Below are 19,310 nucleotides of genomic sequence, written 5' to 3'. Positions count from 1 at the left end.
ATGAAAAAAGATTCTAATTACACCATACTATAAAAATTACTTCCGTTAAATTATTAGTAATAGATAAAAGTGTTTTTATTAGCCATAAAATTATAGTAATATTCCTGATTTCTTTCAATGGAGAGGCAGTCAAAATAAATATTTCTCCATCTAATTGTGTTTTGGGGTTATGATGACATAGGAAACACTTTCAGTTGTTTTTGGTCAGTACATTATTGTGACAAACTCACACAACACCCTTCAGGTCCGGGCATTCTCCCCACCACCTTGCTGCATTTTGAAAAACTAACCTAATTATCTTCACTGGTCAGGACTTTTCTTGCTTGAATTCTTGATTCCTCTCAGCAACCTTTCATTACTTATCATGAATATTTCAGTGTAAAGTGTCCCAATCTAACGATGTTATACGTTAGTCTGTTTACAAACATCAAGTAGTATCTTTGATGCAAACACATTCAGACTAGATATAAGGAAGACATTTTTTACAATAAGGGTCGTTTACACTGGAACAGGTTGCCCAGAGAGGTGGTAGATGCCCCATTCCTGGAACCGTTCAGGTCAGGTTGGACGGGGCTCTGAGTAACCTGATGTAGATGAAGATGTCCCTGATCATTGCAGGGCGGTTGGACTAGATGACCTTTAAAGGTCCCTTCCAACCCAAACGATTCTATAATTCTATGATTCTATGACATAAATGGGATAAATGCACTAGTCATTGCTCACTCTCATGGTATTCATCAGCTTTGGGTTGACAGAGGGTTTGGGATCAATAACTCTCCAAAGTTTTATTAATAGAGGTATCATAGTACTCTCCTAAAGAACAAATAGGCAGGATTTATTGCACTGTGGTGGAAGAAGAGCCACTTGGATTCTTCATGCTGGTCCTCTGGCATGCAGCAAGCCAGGGGAGAAGATATGACACCCTGGTGGATTTCAAGGGGTATGTCAGAATGTAATAGCATTACTTCATTATCTATATAAATGAAACAGAAATTTTCTAAAGATGGCAGATATATTGCATTCTTCCTTTCTACATTTATGAGAATATTTCTTCTTTAAAGTTTATTATTCAGAAGAAAGGAAACCCTGGATATCTTACTTCCACTTCTTGTTTGCAGATAATCAATAATTATAGCCATAAAGTTTTCTTTAAAAGTCTGAATTATCTGAAAATATAATTTAAGACCATTGAAACTCCCCCCAATCATTCTCTTTCTAAACCAGTGTCCTTAACTTATGTTTTCAAGTATAAATACGCATAAGGGCATTCTTGCTCCCCAGACTTTCTAAAAAAGTGCCTTAGGGCTAAAATAACTGTTTTTTCTAACGGTTGTGATTCTTATTAGGTGTCTTACATAAATTGTGAGGACAGTCAGTGTTTAATGAGAAGGAAGTCATATATCAAAAGAGAGACTTAAGCAAATACAGATCTAGTAAGTTTTCAAATAACAGGATACGGTGTGGCCTTCAACTGTGACTAGCCTAGACTCCAGGAGGTCAAGGCAACTGTTAATAAATTTAGAATTTATAAGTTATAAATAAATTAATAATTGCCTGGTGAGACACAGCATACCTACATCAATTATCATGGTGATGAATAAGATGTAACAATACATCTGTAAAGAACAGTTTTTTGGATGTTCCTCATCTGGCACTTATGTCTGATGTGTTGTCCCATGTTCCAGGGAAGTAATAAAACTTCAGCTGACCTGATTTATATAAGAAAGGAGATGGATGATATGAAAAATTTTCAGTTAAATACAAAAATCTATCTTCTTGTCAGAATGTCAGTTCAGATTAGATGCCTACTGAGCTTCTATCATTTTATTCTTATGTCATACAAACACAAATTTGTATATACTACTTATATCTCAGTCCCTGAGTATACATCATTCAGATTGATCCTTATAAGGAATGCAAGAGTATCTAGAAGGCAGAGTACGTAGAAGCTTGGCAGAAACACAGCAAAAAGGCCTAACTCAACATTATGTAGTTACTGAAGATTTAGTCATGTTATGGAATATTGTTTCATGCTTGTATGTAACCATTTGCAATTGCCATATAGCTATTTTAGAAGCAAATTCATTCCCACTGATCAACAATCACATCCTCCCCTTCCCCCCCCCCCCCCCCCCCCCCCTTTCTATTTTCTAGTCCTGTTTAGGTTTCAGGTTACATATGATAGGTACTACCATCAAGCACATGCTCAGAAGAGACCCAGCTGGCTGGAGGCCTCTGAGTAAGGGCCATGGTGTGTGCCTGGCATGTGCTCTGCAACTTCAATCTCGCATTGCTGTTTCTTTCTATGAGGCAAAAATCTAATTTATATTTTAACAGTATGGGCAACTGTTCTCTAATGCTTTCCCAGTGACTCACCCACTCTCACTCTTCTCTTTTTCTCTCACTTCTATTGTGTATGTATTTTTATCCTTTCCACAAAAACACTTATTTTAATGTACTGGCAGCCCAGCACATTACTTTTATGAAATTGTAATTTCAAATGAAAACTAATTCTGACTTGATAGTAGTGGTCAGTTACATGTGTCATCTTCAACTTTTTGGATTAGTTTACAGAAATTCGAGATTGAATAATCTCTAATTTAAAGAAAATAAACTAAAATTCCTTTGATTTCAGGACTAAAGATTATTCAACTATAATGGAAGAGTATTTCTTCAGAAGGTTTTATTATGCAGATGAAAATATCTAGGACATGTAGGATTACTGTAGAGTTACTGCTCATTGCAGTGGGTGAGGTGAGACAACAGAACTGATATTATTGAGAAGAATGCAGAAGAGCTTTTAGTCTTAGAAAAAAAACCAGAATCACATTGCTCAATGCCTGATACTTGAATTAGTGTAGAGCTTAGAAATTTCTAGAATATGCTCAGTACCTGCAAAATGGAGAACACATTGCAGCAACCAGAAGACTTTACATTGTTTTTCTCCGGCAATGAGAAGTTTGTCTTTTTTTTGCTACATATGCACTTTTTAATTAAGGCTTATCGTCTTCACTTAATCAGTTGATAGAATTCCAGACTTTTTAAAGTATTAACAATTCTTTTTTGACTCTAACTTATTTAAGTTCTGCTTGGCATGCTACTATCATATTTGCTTTATTAGGGAGAGATTTATGAAGAATTTACTTGTCAGTAATTTACATTCCAACCATTTTCTCAGTAACCCTATCATTTTTATTTATTCTTCCCTGATATTTATATTCTTGCAATGATAATTACAGAACGTTGAATAACATTCAGAAAATCAAATTGAATGTTAAGAGCAATTAGGAAATGAGTAGAGTACAAAAGAAGGAACATCATTATGTCAGTATGAATACTTGGTGAGCCCTCATCTTGAATGCCATTTTGAAAATCTGATCCCTGTCACATCACTGAAGACTGAGAGGGTGAGGGGTGACAGGGATGGTCAAAAGCCTGGAACAGCTGGGTGAGTAGATTAGAATGTCTCTCTCTCTCTCTGTAAGGGAGAGGGCAAGGGAAGTGTGACAGAGGTCTGTGAAATCACAAGGAGAGGATAAGTAAAGAACAACCATTCCTTGACTTCTAAAGTACAAGAATTAGGGATGTCAAACTTGGTGAGATGGCTAAATCCAAAATGGGGTGCATGCAAACTGTAAAAAGTGACATGCTCTAAAGGCAATTTGGGATGGTAATTTTAGAAAGTTTGATCGGTGGACATGCAAAACAAAGTCAGCACCTTCTGCTTATGAAGTGTGGGACCCTCAAAGGGTTGTAGAAGGAGAAGTACTACAATGTGCTTGTCGTGGTCTTGTGCTGGTCTAACTGTTGCAAAGCAGGTGTGGCAAGACCAGTTATGTTGGAACGTTTGCTAAATACAAAGTTCAATGAATAAAGACATTTCTGTAACTAAACAAGAACTATATTACACAACAATTTAAAGAAACAAGAAATGTTATCTTCTAGCATGCAAGTAATTCTTTCAGTCTGTTACAATTTGGATTTCAGCAGAATGTGTTGTTTAATTTGCTGAATTTTAAACCCTGCTAGCCAGAGTTATTGAACCTGGCTCTTTTCCTGAGTCATCTGAGAAGTATCTCTCTTACCTACTTAAATTTTTGCATTTCAGGAATCTTATTCAAAGAAGAGAGTTTATGCATTGGAAGCAATACCCTCAGTACCTCTGGATGCAGTTCCTTCAGAAAATGACAGCAGTCTTTGTGATTCGATAGACGTAGCAGTGACCAAAAAACCTTGTTCCCTAGAGATAGCAAGAGTACCTTCCTCAAGACCAGGTAAATGATCAAATAATCCTTTACATAGTCTTTGGTGTAAGTGTAATGTTATAGAAGGTATAGGTTTATATTTTCAAGAATGCGCTACTCTGTTTACTTATCACAGCATGATTATAGTCTTTCATTAGCTACCATAAGAGCTTGATATCAGAATAAAGATTGATTAAAAAATTGCTGTAGAAGGGAAAACAAAGCAGAGGTTTAAATAATTTCCTAGATAAATATGAGAAGATTGCAAAAAGCCAAATTGGAAATCGAATTTCTTTAAGCCCAGCCTTTTGCAGTAATCTATTTACCAACCTTTTTCTGTTTTTTAATGAAGTGCTTAGCAACAACATTATATAACTAATTCAAAATTTAAAGTACTCTGTATTTCCATGTTACATAAAGGAAGATCTGCTCTGTTTTTGAAAATGAAACAGTGAATAAGAACTGATAGAAATATTAAATGACACTTTAGCAGACTGCTGTTTGTATTTTACAGGTTTGAACAGCAATGAGTTACTGTAGTTAAAAAACAATAGAATTATGCTGAGTCAGATGAATGATATTATCTGTAAGGACACTATTTATGTTCTCCAAAATTATGTGCTCTCTTCCATTACCCTTGTTTGAACTCTTCATTAGTCACCACCTGGTACAGGAATTTCAGAATATAATCATTTCACTGTAAGTAATTGGACTGAGAGTATGCTTTGACAAATGACAGTTCTCAACAGCACAGACCTATTTGAAATGGGAAATTGACTTTTTGACCTGTGCTATCTTGATTATGAATCATGATTTGGGAAATATACAAGAATGACAGATGACTGTTGACTAACATCATGTTACCTATCTAGTCTGTGTAAGGGGAAGCACCTTCTTGATTTCACAGCTGAACTAGAATTGGAAGAGTGACAGAGCTATATCAGGCATAGTATATAAGGGCCAGATATCAAGATACAGCTTTGGAGTCTGCAAGGTGAGGTGGAGTGGATCATAATTCCCACCTCTCCATAAAATTTGGGCTAAAGAAGACTTGAGGGAACCTGCATTATGAACAGTGATCTAAAAGGTGGCACAAAATATAATAGCATCCTTATAGCGTAGTTGCACAGAGTAGACCAGAATCTGACTTGAACACCAGCATGACCACTTGTGTAGCTGAAAGTTTACTTTGTTGATGTTTTTTTGGCTCTGATAATCTAAAAAATTAGCAGGCTGTGCAGGACAATATTATGGGTTGTCGTTCAGTAAAGGAAGAAAATACCAAATTATCCTTGTTTTTCAGACTTCTACTTGATTAATCACCATAAACATACTTATTGCAATGGGAAGACTGCCATACCTCTACCCTGTAAATTGGCCAAGGGAGTTCATTATCTGCCTCCACAGTAATGGGGCTCAACTACAAAGCTTTCCATTGTAATTAATAAAAAAAAAAAAAAAAGATAGCCTTTTCGCTAGTTAAAGTACCAGGCTTTGGAAGTGTGCTGTCTTCTGAACATAGGCATTTTTCTTAGGCATAGTAAGTCCGTTAAGACTGGTATGAAAAACAGATCCTAAAAAGGACATTTTTAGGTCTTAATCTGGAAGTATGTTTTGTGTATGGTTAAATATGGTGTGTATCAGAGGCCCAGAGAATAACCAAAGAAGCTGTAGGACATTCATGAGGGCACCCATTATCTTTATAAGATCTAACAAGGTCAGTGAGTTGGCAATACAAAGGTACTATAATTCCTTCTGTCTTAGTTTTCCATATACCACTATGATCTTTTCCTTGGCATTTTATTGGGAAGAACATTTGGCTGTATGGATAAGCAGATTCCAAAATGTGATTTTATTTTAAGCTATAAATGTAGTAGTTATCTAATTGGCCTGGCTCATAAGCCATATCTGTAATCATGTTGGCTGTTATCTTATACTACAAATGGCCTAATGAAATCAACCATGTCACTCACAGTTATAAGGTACTTAACGCTACGCATAATCGTATGTGAATGTCAGCCTTCCACTTCAGTTCATACAGATATATTGCTTGAATAAGTTATGTATGATTACAGAGATTGTTCATTTAAAACAAATATGTAATTTGCGTGCCTTTTTTCCTGAATTTCCCTGTTTTTGTATCACTGAGACATGCTGGCTTTGGGAATACTGTTTCAAATTGCTGTACTATGTCATGTGTAGTGTTCATTTCAGAGCATGAGGCAGCACTTTGAACATAAAATTGCATCTGTCAGTCTCCTTTCCCTAGGTGGTAGGACACTGATCAACTCTCCCCACTGTCTGGGGTATTACTACTGCTTGGCAGTAGAAATGAGACTGACTGCACTCATGACTGAAAATTCTTCTTTCCTATATTGTGAGGAAAGGTCATTCTGGCTGGCCTTTCAAGCTGTAGAGCTGCATGTTGTAACTATTATCTGCCCTGCCAGTAAACTCCTAACAGGTTGGGAGTAGTCACCTTGCCAGTCATCATTCTCTGATCTACTGGGGAAAAAACCAGACTGCTCTGTAGTTCTCCATATTATTTTTAATTTCCTGAATCTTATTATTGAACTGGTAGGGAATAGCAGAGGATGAGAACTCCATGCACCAAATGGTAAAGGATTGTTAGGGAGAAAAACTGAGCAGAAAGGAAATAAAAGTAGTCATAAAGTTTGTTACTTCCACTTCTGAAATCCTGTGTTGTGTGAGTCTTATGTCTGTTTGCAAGAAATTGGGTTTGTATAGGAAGAACAACTGTTACATTATTTGTTTATGCTGGCAGTTAAAACAATTGCTTCTAATTAGGACTGATCTAAGACTAAAAAAGACTGCATGTGTGCCTGAGTTCAAGTTAAGCTGTTCTTTGTTTCTGTGGTAGATTGATAGGACAAGGTTGATAGAGGGCGTTAGCATCTCTGTCTCAGTATCTCTGCTTTTAAACTAACAGTTAAGACTTGATAGGAATATTCTGAAATACTGTACTCTGAGACAAATTTTTCTGCTAAGTAAAATATAAATTTGGATATAAAATTTCATAAATCAATCCCATAAAATTAATTTCATAAATGAATTCATTCATGAATCAATCTTACTAAACTTTCTGTTGGGCCATTCCAGAACAGTATCCTCATTCCTTAAACTAGACATTTCTACTAGTCATTTTAATTTTTAGACTGCCCTTCCATTAAAAAAAAAAAATCACGTGACATATTTAACCTTGAAAAATAGCCAGAAAAATTTAATTAGTTCATAAGGCATGCATTAGTATTGCCCTTGTCATCTTAAGGATGTAATTAAATTTTGCGAACTGTAGCAACCAATCATCTTGGAAAAGGTGTAAAGTTTTAATAAGCGGCTGAAGCTCAATGCACTGGATAATTCTAATGCTAAAGTAGGCATTGTCAAGTATCTTCATGAAGTTAGTGTGGTTTTGATCAGTTATCATCTAGTGTCTAAATACTGGTAGCAGAAGTTTAGGTGCAGCACCATGCTGCATTTGGGCCTGTGCTGTTGAAGACCCTTACAGATTTAACATGCACCCAACAAGTCTATGGGGCCAGATGGGATCCACCCAAGGGTACTGAGGGAGCTGCCTGAGGTGCTCACCAAGCCACTCTCCATCATCTATCAGCAGTCCTGGCTAACGGGTGAGGTCCCAGTTGACTGGAGGTTAGCAAACGTGACACCCGTCTACAAGAAGGGTCAGAAGGAGGATCTGGGGAACTACAGGCCTGTCAGCCTGACCTCGGTGCCGGGGAAGGTTATGGAGCAGGTCATCCTGAGTGCCATCACGTGGCATGTACGGGACAACCGAAGGATCAGGACCAGTCAGCATGGGTCTATGAGAGGCAGGTCCTGCTTGATTAACCTGATCTCCTTTTATGACAAGGTGAGCTGCTTAGTGGATGAGGGAAAAGCTGTGGACATTGTCTACCTGGACTTTAGTAAGGCCTTTGACACTGTCTCCCACAGGATTCTCCTGGAGAAATTGGCTGCTCATGGCTTGGACAAGTGTACTCTTTGGTGGGTAAAAAACTGGCTGGATGGCTGGGCCCAAAGAGTTGCAGTAAATGGAATTAAATCCAGTTGGTGGCCAGCCACAAGTGGTGTTCCCCAGGGCTCAGTATTGGGGCCGTGCAGATTAACGAAGGTTTTAATACAGCATCTCAATAACAGGAAGAGGCATTGCTGTCTGTAAACTGCATGAAAATCATTCCTGGATAAGGGAGTTCTAGTTCAAGGACCTATTTTTTCCAGTTGTATAACTTTACTGTGGCTGCAGGTCAAGGAGACCTAGTGAGCCATCTTCAAATCTAGAAGCAGCTCAGCTGTAGCAATGAAGAACTTGGTATTGGCTGCAAAATACAGCTGAGAAATAAGGTGAATACTTAGGGGCTGCACTTATGCTGAACTCTCAGCCACCACACAGTCAGCAATTCCCAAGTCAGCAATTTTAAAGAGCTCTGGTACGACTACTCTACCTCATTTCATCTAAGATATGGCTTCTGTCAAGGGGATAAAAATGCCCTTAGATACGTGATGTGTTGCCACTAGTCTGTAGCAGGCAAATACAAGGCAAGGAATTGAAACATAAAGGAAGAGATAGCAACTCTTCTGGTCTTCTACCCAGCTACATGTACTTTCGAGAAATCTTGCTGTTGTCAGTCATGATGTTTTTGTTATTCAGAAAAATTACTTAATTTGCACTTAAATGCCAGTAACTTGTAAGGAGGACCATGCAAGATAATAAATCTGTAATTAATGATACCTTTTTCTTATAGCCTCATAATCACAGCAGGGAAACTAACAAAAAATGCTTGTCACTGAATTATTACAACATATCAGACTGTCCCCAAGCTGCCCTATCTACTGAAATATTAGGGGTTTTTTTGCTTTCTCAGCCTGGCATTCCTCTCCTGTCATTACAGTGAAAATGAACTTGAAAATTTGTAGCCAGCCTATCAGCTCACCTCTGCTTGCATTCTTGTGTCTACTGTATAACACTGTGTCAGCAATCTCATACAGATATCTAGGAGATAGTTCTTTAGAAACCTGAATTGAAAAATAGCCTAGCTGTGATAACATTTTTATCACAATTAAAATATGAATCTTCTACACAGTTTCCAGAATCCTTAAATACTTGGCTTAGTAAATAAAGTGCTATTTGTCAGGTCATCAGTTCCTGATTGACTTCAGTAACAAGTCTTCACAGCACCTATCCTGAATATTTGGACATTTCAATTCTCCACATTGAGACTAAGATAGCAAATGAATCTTTTCTTATTTAGTGAATTTATACCTTCGCTTTTGCACAGTTATTTTCTAGCTATAAGCAAACCAGTGCAAAGTGGCCACAAGAAGGAACCATCACACTGACAGATATACAAAATTGCCTGGATGAATGGAAATTCAAGCGGCTAGCCTTAGCGCCCATGCTTCATCATTTTGAAACTATAATTGATCTGAAGGATCATGCGCTAACCTTTCTAAAGTCCACTCACCCAAATTGCTTCAAACAGAAGGACTCCTAGTAGAGCTGTATTTTATTTAAGCACACTTTTTAAACCAGAGGTAGCAGGATGTAGTGCACATAAACACATGACCTACAGTATAACTCCTCAGGATAATATACTTTCGGGGATCAAGAAAGATCATCTCAGCTGTGTAGAGAGAAGAGCATAATAATGAAAATTTAGCCTAATTTGACACCAATGTTTCTGAAGCAGCTGATTGTCCATAAAATCCTTTGGTATTGTGCTGCATAATCAAAATCATCACTACCTACTTGTCATGAGTGCTGGATTTCCTTAGGTACTGAGTCTCAGACCTGATGTGTCAGGGAGCAGCAAGGGCCAGCTGCTCCTTCAGGGATGGGGAGGCAGGAATGAAGGGGACTACCACAGCTGGCAGGGCAGGGGCCTTACTAGTCAGGTCCCTATCTCACCACCCATGAGCAGAGCAGACCTAGAGATCATGGCCAGGTTCAGCCAAGAGCCCAGATCATCAAGCAAGTTTGTGCTGATGAGGTAGGTCTGAAGTAAAGCTAGAAAGTCAATATGCAGGTCAGGATCAGGTTTGGTGATGGCCAGGAAGGTTCCTGATGACAAGACCAGGTCCAAGGTCAAGCTGGGAAGTTAGCCCATGAGTTGGGCTCTGGATGCACACGCACAGGCATAAGCACAAGACAGGCACTCCTTCAGCATAGCTCAGGCAGGAACTAAAGGCCCCAGGCTGAGCTGAAATGGTGTCTCCAGGAAGGGGGATGTGAATAGAGAACCTTAGAAGGCTGGTCAGGGCCATTAAAGCTTATTAGTTCCTCAGGGCCTGACATGATGTATGAATGATAATCAATGTCCCTTATTATTCCATCTGTCACTCAAGGAAAACGTGTCTTGAAAAAGTATAATTCATCTGTATGTTGACTGAGAAGTGAAGAGCCACTCAGAGCTTGTCAATAAGGAACACAAAGCATAGGTGTGTATTGTAATGTGAGTCATGCATTGGTTTGGTGGAGTAGATAACTGACAAGAGAGGCTTGTGTTTCCATAACAACCTAATAGCTGAAGTCTTTCTTAGGCAGCAAGTGGTTTCTCTTCTAAGTAATTTTTGGCCTTAGAGAAATGCTCCCATTATTAAGTAAAGTTTCCTGTTTCTCAGGGTGTTTTATACAGTCTAATCCCCCTTTACCTTTAGCACAGAAAAAGATTCATAGGCCATGAGAAGAATGAGTAAGAGTCTCACAGTGCCCTGACATGATGGGGGTACTCCCCTTAGAAGGAGAAATCTTAGGTTCTAGCCTTTGTGTAGTTCCTTTAATAAACCTCTCAAGATACATCTTAAAAATAGTTGGGGTTTTGTGCCTGTTACTCTGAATAGAAGTCTGTTTCAGAACCACTGATTTCTGTGCTAGTGATTAAGAAGCTTTTCATTTCCAGCCTCAGTGTATTCATGGCCAACTGAAGTCAAGACAGAGGAACCCTAACATACTGTCTTTGGCTAAGTCAGGGCTCTCCAGCAACTCTTCAAGAAGCAATTCTGGGCAGCCTCTGAACAATTCTGAAAATTTCTTATTGCCCTTATGCATGTCTATATGTACTGCCTTGTCATGGCGGCTAGAGAACTCCAAAGGGTGGTAAAGTGTTGCATGGAGGTCTTCCAAACGTGTGTACTCTGTATCACAGTATGTTCAAGTTATTTTGTCTTACTTCTGTAGGTATGCATCCATTTAAGGTATTGGCCTCTATAGAAATCTGGATGATGTTATTGATGTACTGTGCCCTAATATCCTTCCCTTTTTCTGTGTAAGAAGAGGAGAGTGAAGTTATAAGGATTATAAGAAGACCTGAAGTGGTTGAACTGAAAAACAGATATATTTTATCAATTAAATGTTATGTTTAGTCCAGCTGAAAATATTTTTTTTGTTTTGCTGTTTATTTATCTGCTTTTTAGTGAAATTTACTTTAAAGTGAAAATTGAAAATTATCAAACAATTTTCAGTTGTATTTTTCAGTCAAGAACTTATTAATAGTGAAATATAATGCCCAGTCTTAGTTATAAGACCTATACATACTTTTCCACCACTCTTCTTTGTCTTCTTTTAACCTGTGTCTGAGCCATATGGAGAGAATTTGGCTATGATAGAGAATTTCTCAATTTATTTGTTTTAACAGGTTAATTTGTAAAGATGTAAGGATCACATTCAGAGCTTCAAGATATAAATCTCTGCCAGAACACAGTGTATTGGAAACCAAACTAATCTTCTGACTGAGTTTCAGTGATGACACATTTCGTATTTGTCATTCCTACTGCCACAGTATAGAGTGCACACTTCTTATCAGAAGCAATTTTGTCTAATGCACTAGCATATGTTTGCAGTTCGGATTTTTTAATTTCACGTGGAATTTTAATAAAGGTTAAGGGAGTGCTGATGGAAGAATAAAATATACAATAGCTCTTCTATCATGCATTTTGTTGTTTTTTCTTCGGTACAGCTAGTACTTGTTTTAAGCACCTTTCAAAAATGTAAAAGAAAAGATTTCTGAAAATTATGCCTGGAGAGTGTTTGCTGATATAGTTGTTCCTATAATATAAATTATAAATTTATAATTTATTTTCTATTTTTAAGTATTTTCTGGCATTTTATAGTTCTTTTTATTTTCTCTAAGTACAAATCCCCAAAATACATGCAGCTTGGGTGTTCTGTTTTATCATAATGACATTTTCATACCCATTTTCTGCATTTCTGATGTTGTGTACATAGTTCTTGGAGCACAATTAGGATGCTTTTTTAGTACTGTATCTCTTAGAGGAACACAGTTCACTTGTGTTTCTGGTCCTGTGTTGATTACTGTTTTGTTGACAGGTGTTTTTAACCTACTGATTTTGACCAGTAGGCCTTCAAGTGATCTGAGTCTCAGAGGCTGGCATGTGTTCCTAACCTCACTGATGTTAGGGCAAGTTTTGCCATTGATTTCAGTTGGGTTAGATTTTCACCGTATATATCTTCTTCCAAAAGAAGGGTCTTTATTAAAATTAGGAATTAGTCAATTAAGTATTGATATGAGATCGGGAAAAAAATGTGTCTTGTAGTATAAGATGAAAAATGAGGTACTGTCTGTGAGAATATTTCCCTTTTCTTTTGATTTAATCTGAAATCAGGACAGGATACCTCTTAAGGTAATACAAAGCTGTTGTAGTTGGAAGCGGCTGTAGATGGGTGCAGTGTGCATCTCTGATTTCTGCCCAGTTAGCTACCTCCCTAAAATCACATTCTGCCAGCATGTGAAAGGTATGACCCATTTTAATTATCTTTGGGTAGGTTTCAGGAGGTGGGTGAGACAGCCTGAAAATTCCTTCTGCAGTGAAGTTCGTTTCTAGGTAGTTCGGGTAAGCCAGGTTTCTGATATCACCTAAGAAAAAGATCCAGGTGATCCATATACACTTTACGTCCTGTTCCATGTTCTTTCTTGATATGTCTGTAGCCTGCTGTCAGTAGAGTTTTACCAACAGTGCATATATCCCCTATCTAATGTTTAAAGAAGAAAACATATCCTCTCTTTATTGTTTCAATTTCTCTTCATTGTTACAATGTGGGAATCAGCTTTCTTGATAGAAGTTACAAAGAGAGATGAAAAATAAGTTTAACTCCTGTGGTGAAAAATAAGCGCCATTTTTGTTAGAGTGTGACTGAAATTATAAATATATTAACAGAACAAATGAATAAATGGGAGAAGATGAATGATAAAAGATTTCAATAATAGTTCATCCACTCTCTGCTTCCACTCTAAGCAATCCTGGGCAGCATGAGATAAAGCCATAGGTTCCCCTAACACAACTGTTCCCTTAGTTATTCTATATTTTAAACAGAGCAATTTTGTATTTGGACAAATTTCTGTTATCATAAAATTCTTGTATTAAGCAATAACTAGAAAATTGAAATCCTCCAATTTTGCCATCACTTGAGTGGCAGACTCTAACTGCAAAGCACTACTTTAAAAATTGATTCTTTGCTGTGCGGGGAATAAAAAAAGTCCTGCTTTTTTGTTTTATTTCACTTCTTGCCTTTTGACAAAAGCAGAATTTATCCAGCAAAGCAAAAATATAACATCAGTATCACAAACTGAGAAGCAAGTGGAAGCATTCAGTGATCACTGTTTCTTGTGTCATACTTTCTTGACTTATTCTTGCCTATTTAACTGGCAGCATTCAGAAACCCAACAAAGAGCATTAAGAGAAATGAGGTTTATACAAGTTTTTTGACCCTCCTCCTACACCCAGTGGTATTTGTAGGATAAAGATGGGTAAAACTTACCTTTTTTTTCATCTGGGTAGTCTGGAAAGAGCAAGTGAGTGATATATACAGTGGATACTTCTTATGCACATACATCTGGAACCATTCATTATTAACTTCTTAAAATTACCTCAGTTGCAAACATAGACTGCTTTCATAAATTTTAATAAACCAAATCTATTATAAAAGTGAATGTCAAATTAACTCTATTTACTTGTATTGAAGAAACTTATAATTTCGTTTAAAAAACAGGTTAACTAATAAGATCCAGTTTCTCTGAAGCAATGCTAATTTGCATGACCTATGCCTATTTCATTTATTGTTAATGGTGATCCATATCAGCTATTCCATTATTTCAGATGTCAGGCTGAAATCCTATAACTACTAAGGTTACTCCATTAGCTTCCTTTTAGTCTTCTCAAATCTTATCAATATTCCAAGTGCTATTAAGAAACAGCACCATTTGTTGAGATAACCGCTGGCCAGATCTTTTTAAACTCATGGATAGAAATTAGATAGATATCTTGATTAAAAATGTCTAGCTTTAGTAACTCTCATTTAACATTCCCTTTGGATATTTTCATATGAGCATATTTTCATCTGAGTTTCTGTTGATATTTAGGGAAAATATTTCACATCTCTGTTGTTTTATAGTATTATTTCTCCTGCCACATTTCTAGAGTAATGTGCCGTAAGCTGGTTTGTTCCTTTGTCCATTTCTACTACTCCTTTATGTCCTTGATGCAGCAGAGGTCTTGTGGAGAAAACAGCATTATAATAATCATTAAAAGACTTCTTCAGAATGCATATGCACAGAAAGCTGAATTGAGGTTGCACAAGCCATGTCACTTCTTATATATTGCAGCTCTAATGTACTTCCCTTTACAACCTTATCATCCCTCTAAGAGGTTTTTAGTATATAATTAAGATAATTGCTTCCCATCATATGCTCCTCTGGATAACGTCTCTGATAACATCCTTAACAATGAGATGTTATTCTTTAAAATACTGTGTCATTTCTGAAGTTAAAGCACGTGGGAATGACTGATATCACATGACCAGTTCATTATCAAAATACATGCAGGTCTCCACCCATCCAGTATGTGTCAGTAAATACGTTTATGTTGTTAAAGTAATTCCACTTTCCAAAGGACTATCTTACATTGTCTCTGCAAAGTGAGAGAAAAAGGCTGCTGCTTGACATATGTTAAACATTTTCTGATGATTCATTGCTTTTTATTATTATTCATTAAAGTACAGTTGAAAAAAATCAGCTTTCATGGGACTTCTGGGCAATTTTTGCAAATGAGTGCTCATCAAAGAGCATGCATTCTGACCAACATCAGTTTCATCCATGCCGGTGTGATTACCATCTAGAATGATCTCATTATGCTGTCAGACAAAACCTCTTTTTCAAATCAAGACAATAATTCAAAGGAACATAATTATTTTGAGGTATTTTGCATTTTAAAGCCCATATGCAAATATTATTTAGCAGGATTTGAGTTTTTCTTTGTTAAATGACTATTAGTTACGGTATCCTTTGCAAGTACTTTTGAGTCAGGGATGAAATACACATAGACCATATACAACATATTCCATGTAATATGTAGTCTAGTAAGTAATTCTATGCTTCAAAATGCTCCTGAGATTGTTTCATAATTGAGCAGATGTAAGCGATAGTGCCTTTTGTAAGTGGCAATGATTTAATAGATATTTGAGGAATAATATTGCTATAAAACCCATCAAATTGCTGATATTAGCAGTAACAGTAAAACTTCATCTTACCATTAATTTGTTTACATTTTACATGCATCTGGTATACTCTAGAGGAATATAAGCTTGTGTAATGGGTATAGCACTGCATGGAGATCTTCAGTAGGCATTTAGCTAATATTATATGTCTCCTGGTATACCTGTGAATTTTCTACAAACCTTAAATTGAATTTTCTAAGAAGCTTTTCAGGTTGAGTCTTACTCCATATTAGAAGGTGGGAGGAACCAGTTGTCTTGACTTCCTACTTTTTTTATTCTGTTATAGTCAAGACTTTGCATATTGTCCTATTTTACATTAAGGTGAAACTGAGTCCTAAAATTTGAGAGATCCAGTGCTTGAGAGGTAGTGATTCACTTGACTTATGTCTGTAATGCAATAAAGTTCAAACACTATAAAAAAAAAGCTAAACTGGTTTTCAGAAACACTGTAGATATAACAAGAAAGGCAATATAGATATGTCTTGAATCACACAAAGAACTCAGCTGTCTTTTGTGGAAAATTAATTTCTCCACTGTTTGTTTTATCAATTTCAGATGATAAAGCTCAACTCTGATTAATCATTAGATGCTGCAGTATACATATCTTAGGATCATCTAGACATTCTCAGCTGTTGCAGAAAGTTACGACATTAACAATGCTCCTGACTTTCCTACTCCTTGTGTAGTTTTTCAGGCTGTTTTTGATATCTTGTATTAAAGATTAAAAGTTTAATACAGTTTATTAGGGAGTGTTTTGTGACTTGCTGTAGATGGTGAATAGAAGTGTAGTCTACGGGTGCCTTGTAGCACAGTTTTTACTATGTGATTGCCTTCAGTCTAGGTATTAGATTTGATGACTTGGGCAATCCTTTCTATTTCTATGTCCCATATCAGGGCACTTACCTGGGATGTGGGGGAGTACTAGGCTATAATGTGAGTGACTATATCTGTATCACAGGACATGAGAATGCTATTCAACACTGGGCCCATGTTTCACATCTTATCTTCATCCCAGCTCCATGTCAGACCAAGATATATTCTGTCAGAATAGGGTTGAGCTCCAGGAGGACCCATGAACTAAATGATCAAAAGATCAGGTCTGTGCGATACCTGCCCTTCAGTCTTTGTCTTTTTATTCCCCATTAGTCTTTCTTGCAAAAGACTTCTTCTATCCTGCTCCGAGAATTATTTCTGATGAAAAAATCCTGAAAATGGTACATTTCCCCAAGAAAATCAATTTGGATTAATCAGTTTTTATATGGTGAAAATAATTTGTCAAAAGATTCACGACCAGCTATACACTGCATTCGTATGTCAGTTTGATGGCTCTGCTAACAGACAGATACTGAGGTCTCTGGATCATAGCTCTGCCTGCTCCCCCCTCCCTGTTTTCCATCACTACTTCTCTGTAGGGATCATCTACTGCCACACAGTTACTGTGCTTTTTCAAGTGAAGTGAAGAGTCACTGGCTTTGATATGAATGCAGTTAGTAACCTTACTCTCTTTTCCACAGTTCTAGTAGAACTAGCATAGCAATAACTCCTCCCCCTACCCACTGCCAAAGAAACTGAAAAAAATTGTTAGCTTATATCATACAATCAACTGAATATGCGTACTAATAATTTTATTTCATCATTGACCTGAATCAGATCTGAAATACTATATTTTAGGATAAAAATATTATATCCTATTTCTACTGTCTACTTCTCTAGAAAGTAACAACTTAAATGTGGACATTTTGTGAAAAATTTAAGTTACTGTATTTAACCTTTCATTGTGTTCTACTGGGAACTCACTTTTTCAAGAGCATATGATATAGACTCATAGAATCATAGAATCATTTAGGTTGGAAGAGACCTTTAAGATCATCAAGTCCAGCCATTAACCTAGCACTGCCAAGTCCACCACTAAACCATGTCCCTAAGCACCACATCTACATTTCTTTTAAATACCTCTAGGGGTGGGGACTCAACCACTTCCCTGGGCAGCCTGTTCCAGTGCCTGACTACCCTTTTGGTGAAGAAGTTTTTCCTGATATCCAACTTAAACCTGCCCTGGCACAACTTGAGGCCATTTCCTCTCGTCCTATCGCTTGTTACTTGGGAGAAGAGACTGACCCCCATCTCGCTACAGCCTCCTTTCAGGTGGTTGTAGAGAGCAATAAGGTCTCCCCTGAGCCTCCTTTTCTCCAGACTAAACAACCCCAGTTCCCTCAGCTGCTTCTCATAGGACTTGTTCTCTAGACCCTTCACCAGCTTCGTTGCCATTCCTTGGATGTGCTCCAGCACCTCAATGTCTTTCTTGTAGTGAAGGGCCCAAAACTGAACACAGTAGTAAAGGTATGGCCTCACCAGTGCCAAGTACAAGGGGCCGATCGCTTCCCTAATCCTGCTGCCCACTCTTTCTGATGCAAGCCAGGGTGCCATTGGCCTTCTTGGCCACCTGGGCACGCTGCTGGTTCATATTCAGCTGGCTGTCAAACAGCACCCCCAGGTCCTTTTCTGCCAGGCAGCTCTCCAGCCACTCTTCCCCAAGCCTGTAGCGTTGCATGGGGTTGTTGTGACCCAAGTGCAGGACCCAGCACTTGGCCTTGTTGAACCTCGTACAAGAGGCCTCGGCCCATCGATCCAGGTCCCTCTGTAGAGCTTTCCTACCCTCCAGCAGATCAACACTCCCAGCCAACTTGGTGTTGTCTGTAAACTTACTAAGGGTACACTTGATCCCCTTGTCCAGATCATTGATAAAGATACTAAACGGAACAAAACAAACATATGTTTTATGAGTTTTTTTAATAAACTTTTCTACTAACCTCAGTATATTTGGAAAGTGGAAATCCTGGCATAGCTTGCTAAATTTTGTTAAAATCAAAATATTTGTGAAAATATTAAGCAATTACTAAAATAAACCATTTTTGTACATAATGAACAGATTTATTTGTTTTATTCAGTGTCAGAGATGATTAAAAAATAGAAAAACATTGATTCCTAGTGAAGGTAATCAGTGTTGCATTCTGTAAAAAAAAAAAAGATTTTCCCTCCTGTTCTATTTTAAGTTAAATAAAAATCACTCATTTACTTCCATTTTCTCTGCTTCTGTCTCCCTTACTGCATCTGCTAGTCCTGATGGCAGTATGTAGCTTGCTGCCAAAAAGTTTCCTTCTATTACTTTACAGAGATTTCATTTTTGTTCTTTTTATACCATTTTCATTTTTGTGCCACCTCAAAAGGAAATTTGAAGTATGCAAGAGATGTAGAATTTTGCTATATATCACAATAGGATGGGAATGGTTTTTATTGCCAATCCACATACAGATGTAGCATATCTTTACTAGCAGCTAATGATATAATAATTTTCTACTGCAAGAGGATATCAAACTGGTCTTTTCCTTTTTTTCTGTTATGCCTTCAAATACGTCAGATTTGGAAGAACCCATATGAAAGAATATTTTCAGACTCAGTTACTTCATTGTTTTCAGAAAGCAGGAAAAGTCTTCAGAAGGACCATTTCATATTTTGTG

At 37.3% G+C, this 19,310-nt stretch overlaps 1 protein-coding gene across 4 annotated transcripts in view; it reads left to right on the top strand.

The window, feature by feature from the left end:
• The window catches only part of ANKS1B (ankyrin repeat and sterile alpha motif domain containing 1B), a 441,565-nt gene that overhangs the window by 128,945 nt on the left and 293,310 nt on the right, over positions 1-19,310 (top strand). For all 4 annotated transcript variants that reach the window (XM_087765654.1, XM_087765653.1, XM_087765652.1 and 1 more), the window contains one exon: positions 4,109-4,274. In XM_087765654.1, the coding sequence (XP_087621780.1) occupies positions 4,109-4,274 (166 nt within the window). The remainder of the gene's footprint in view (positions 1-4,108; positions 4,275-19,310) is intronic.

Source organism: Nipponia nippon, unplaced genomic scaffold (assembly GCF_047370975.1).
Source record: "Nipponia nippon isolate SJK-2023a ecotype South Korea unplaced genomic scaffold, ASM4737097v1 scaffold_3, whole genome shotgun sequence".
Lineage (NCBI taxonomy): Eukaryota > Metazoa > Chordata > Aves > Pelecaniformes > Threskiornithidae > Nipponia > Nipponia nippon.
This window is presented reverse-complemented; position numbering and strand designations above follow the sequence as displayed.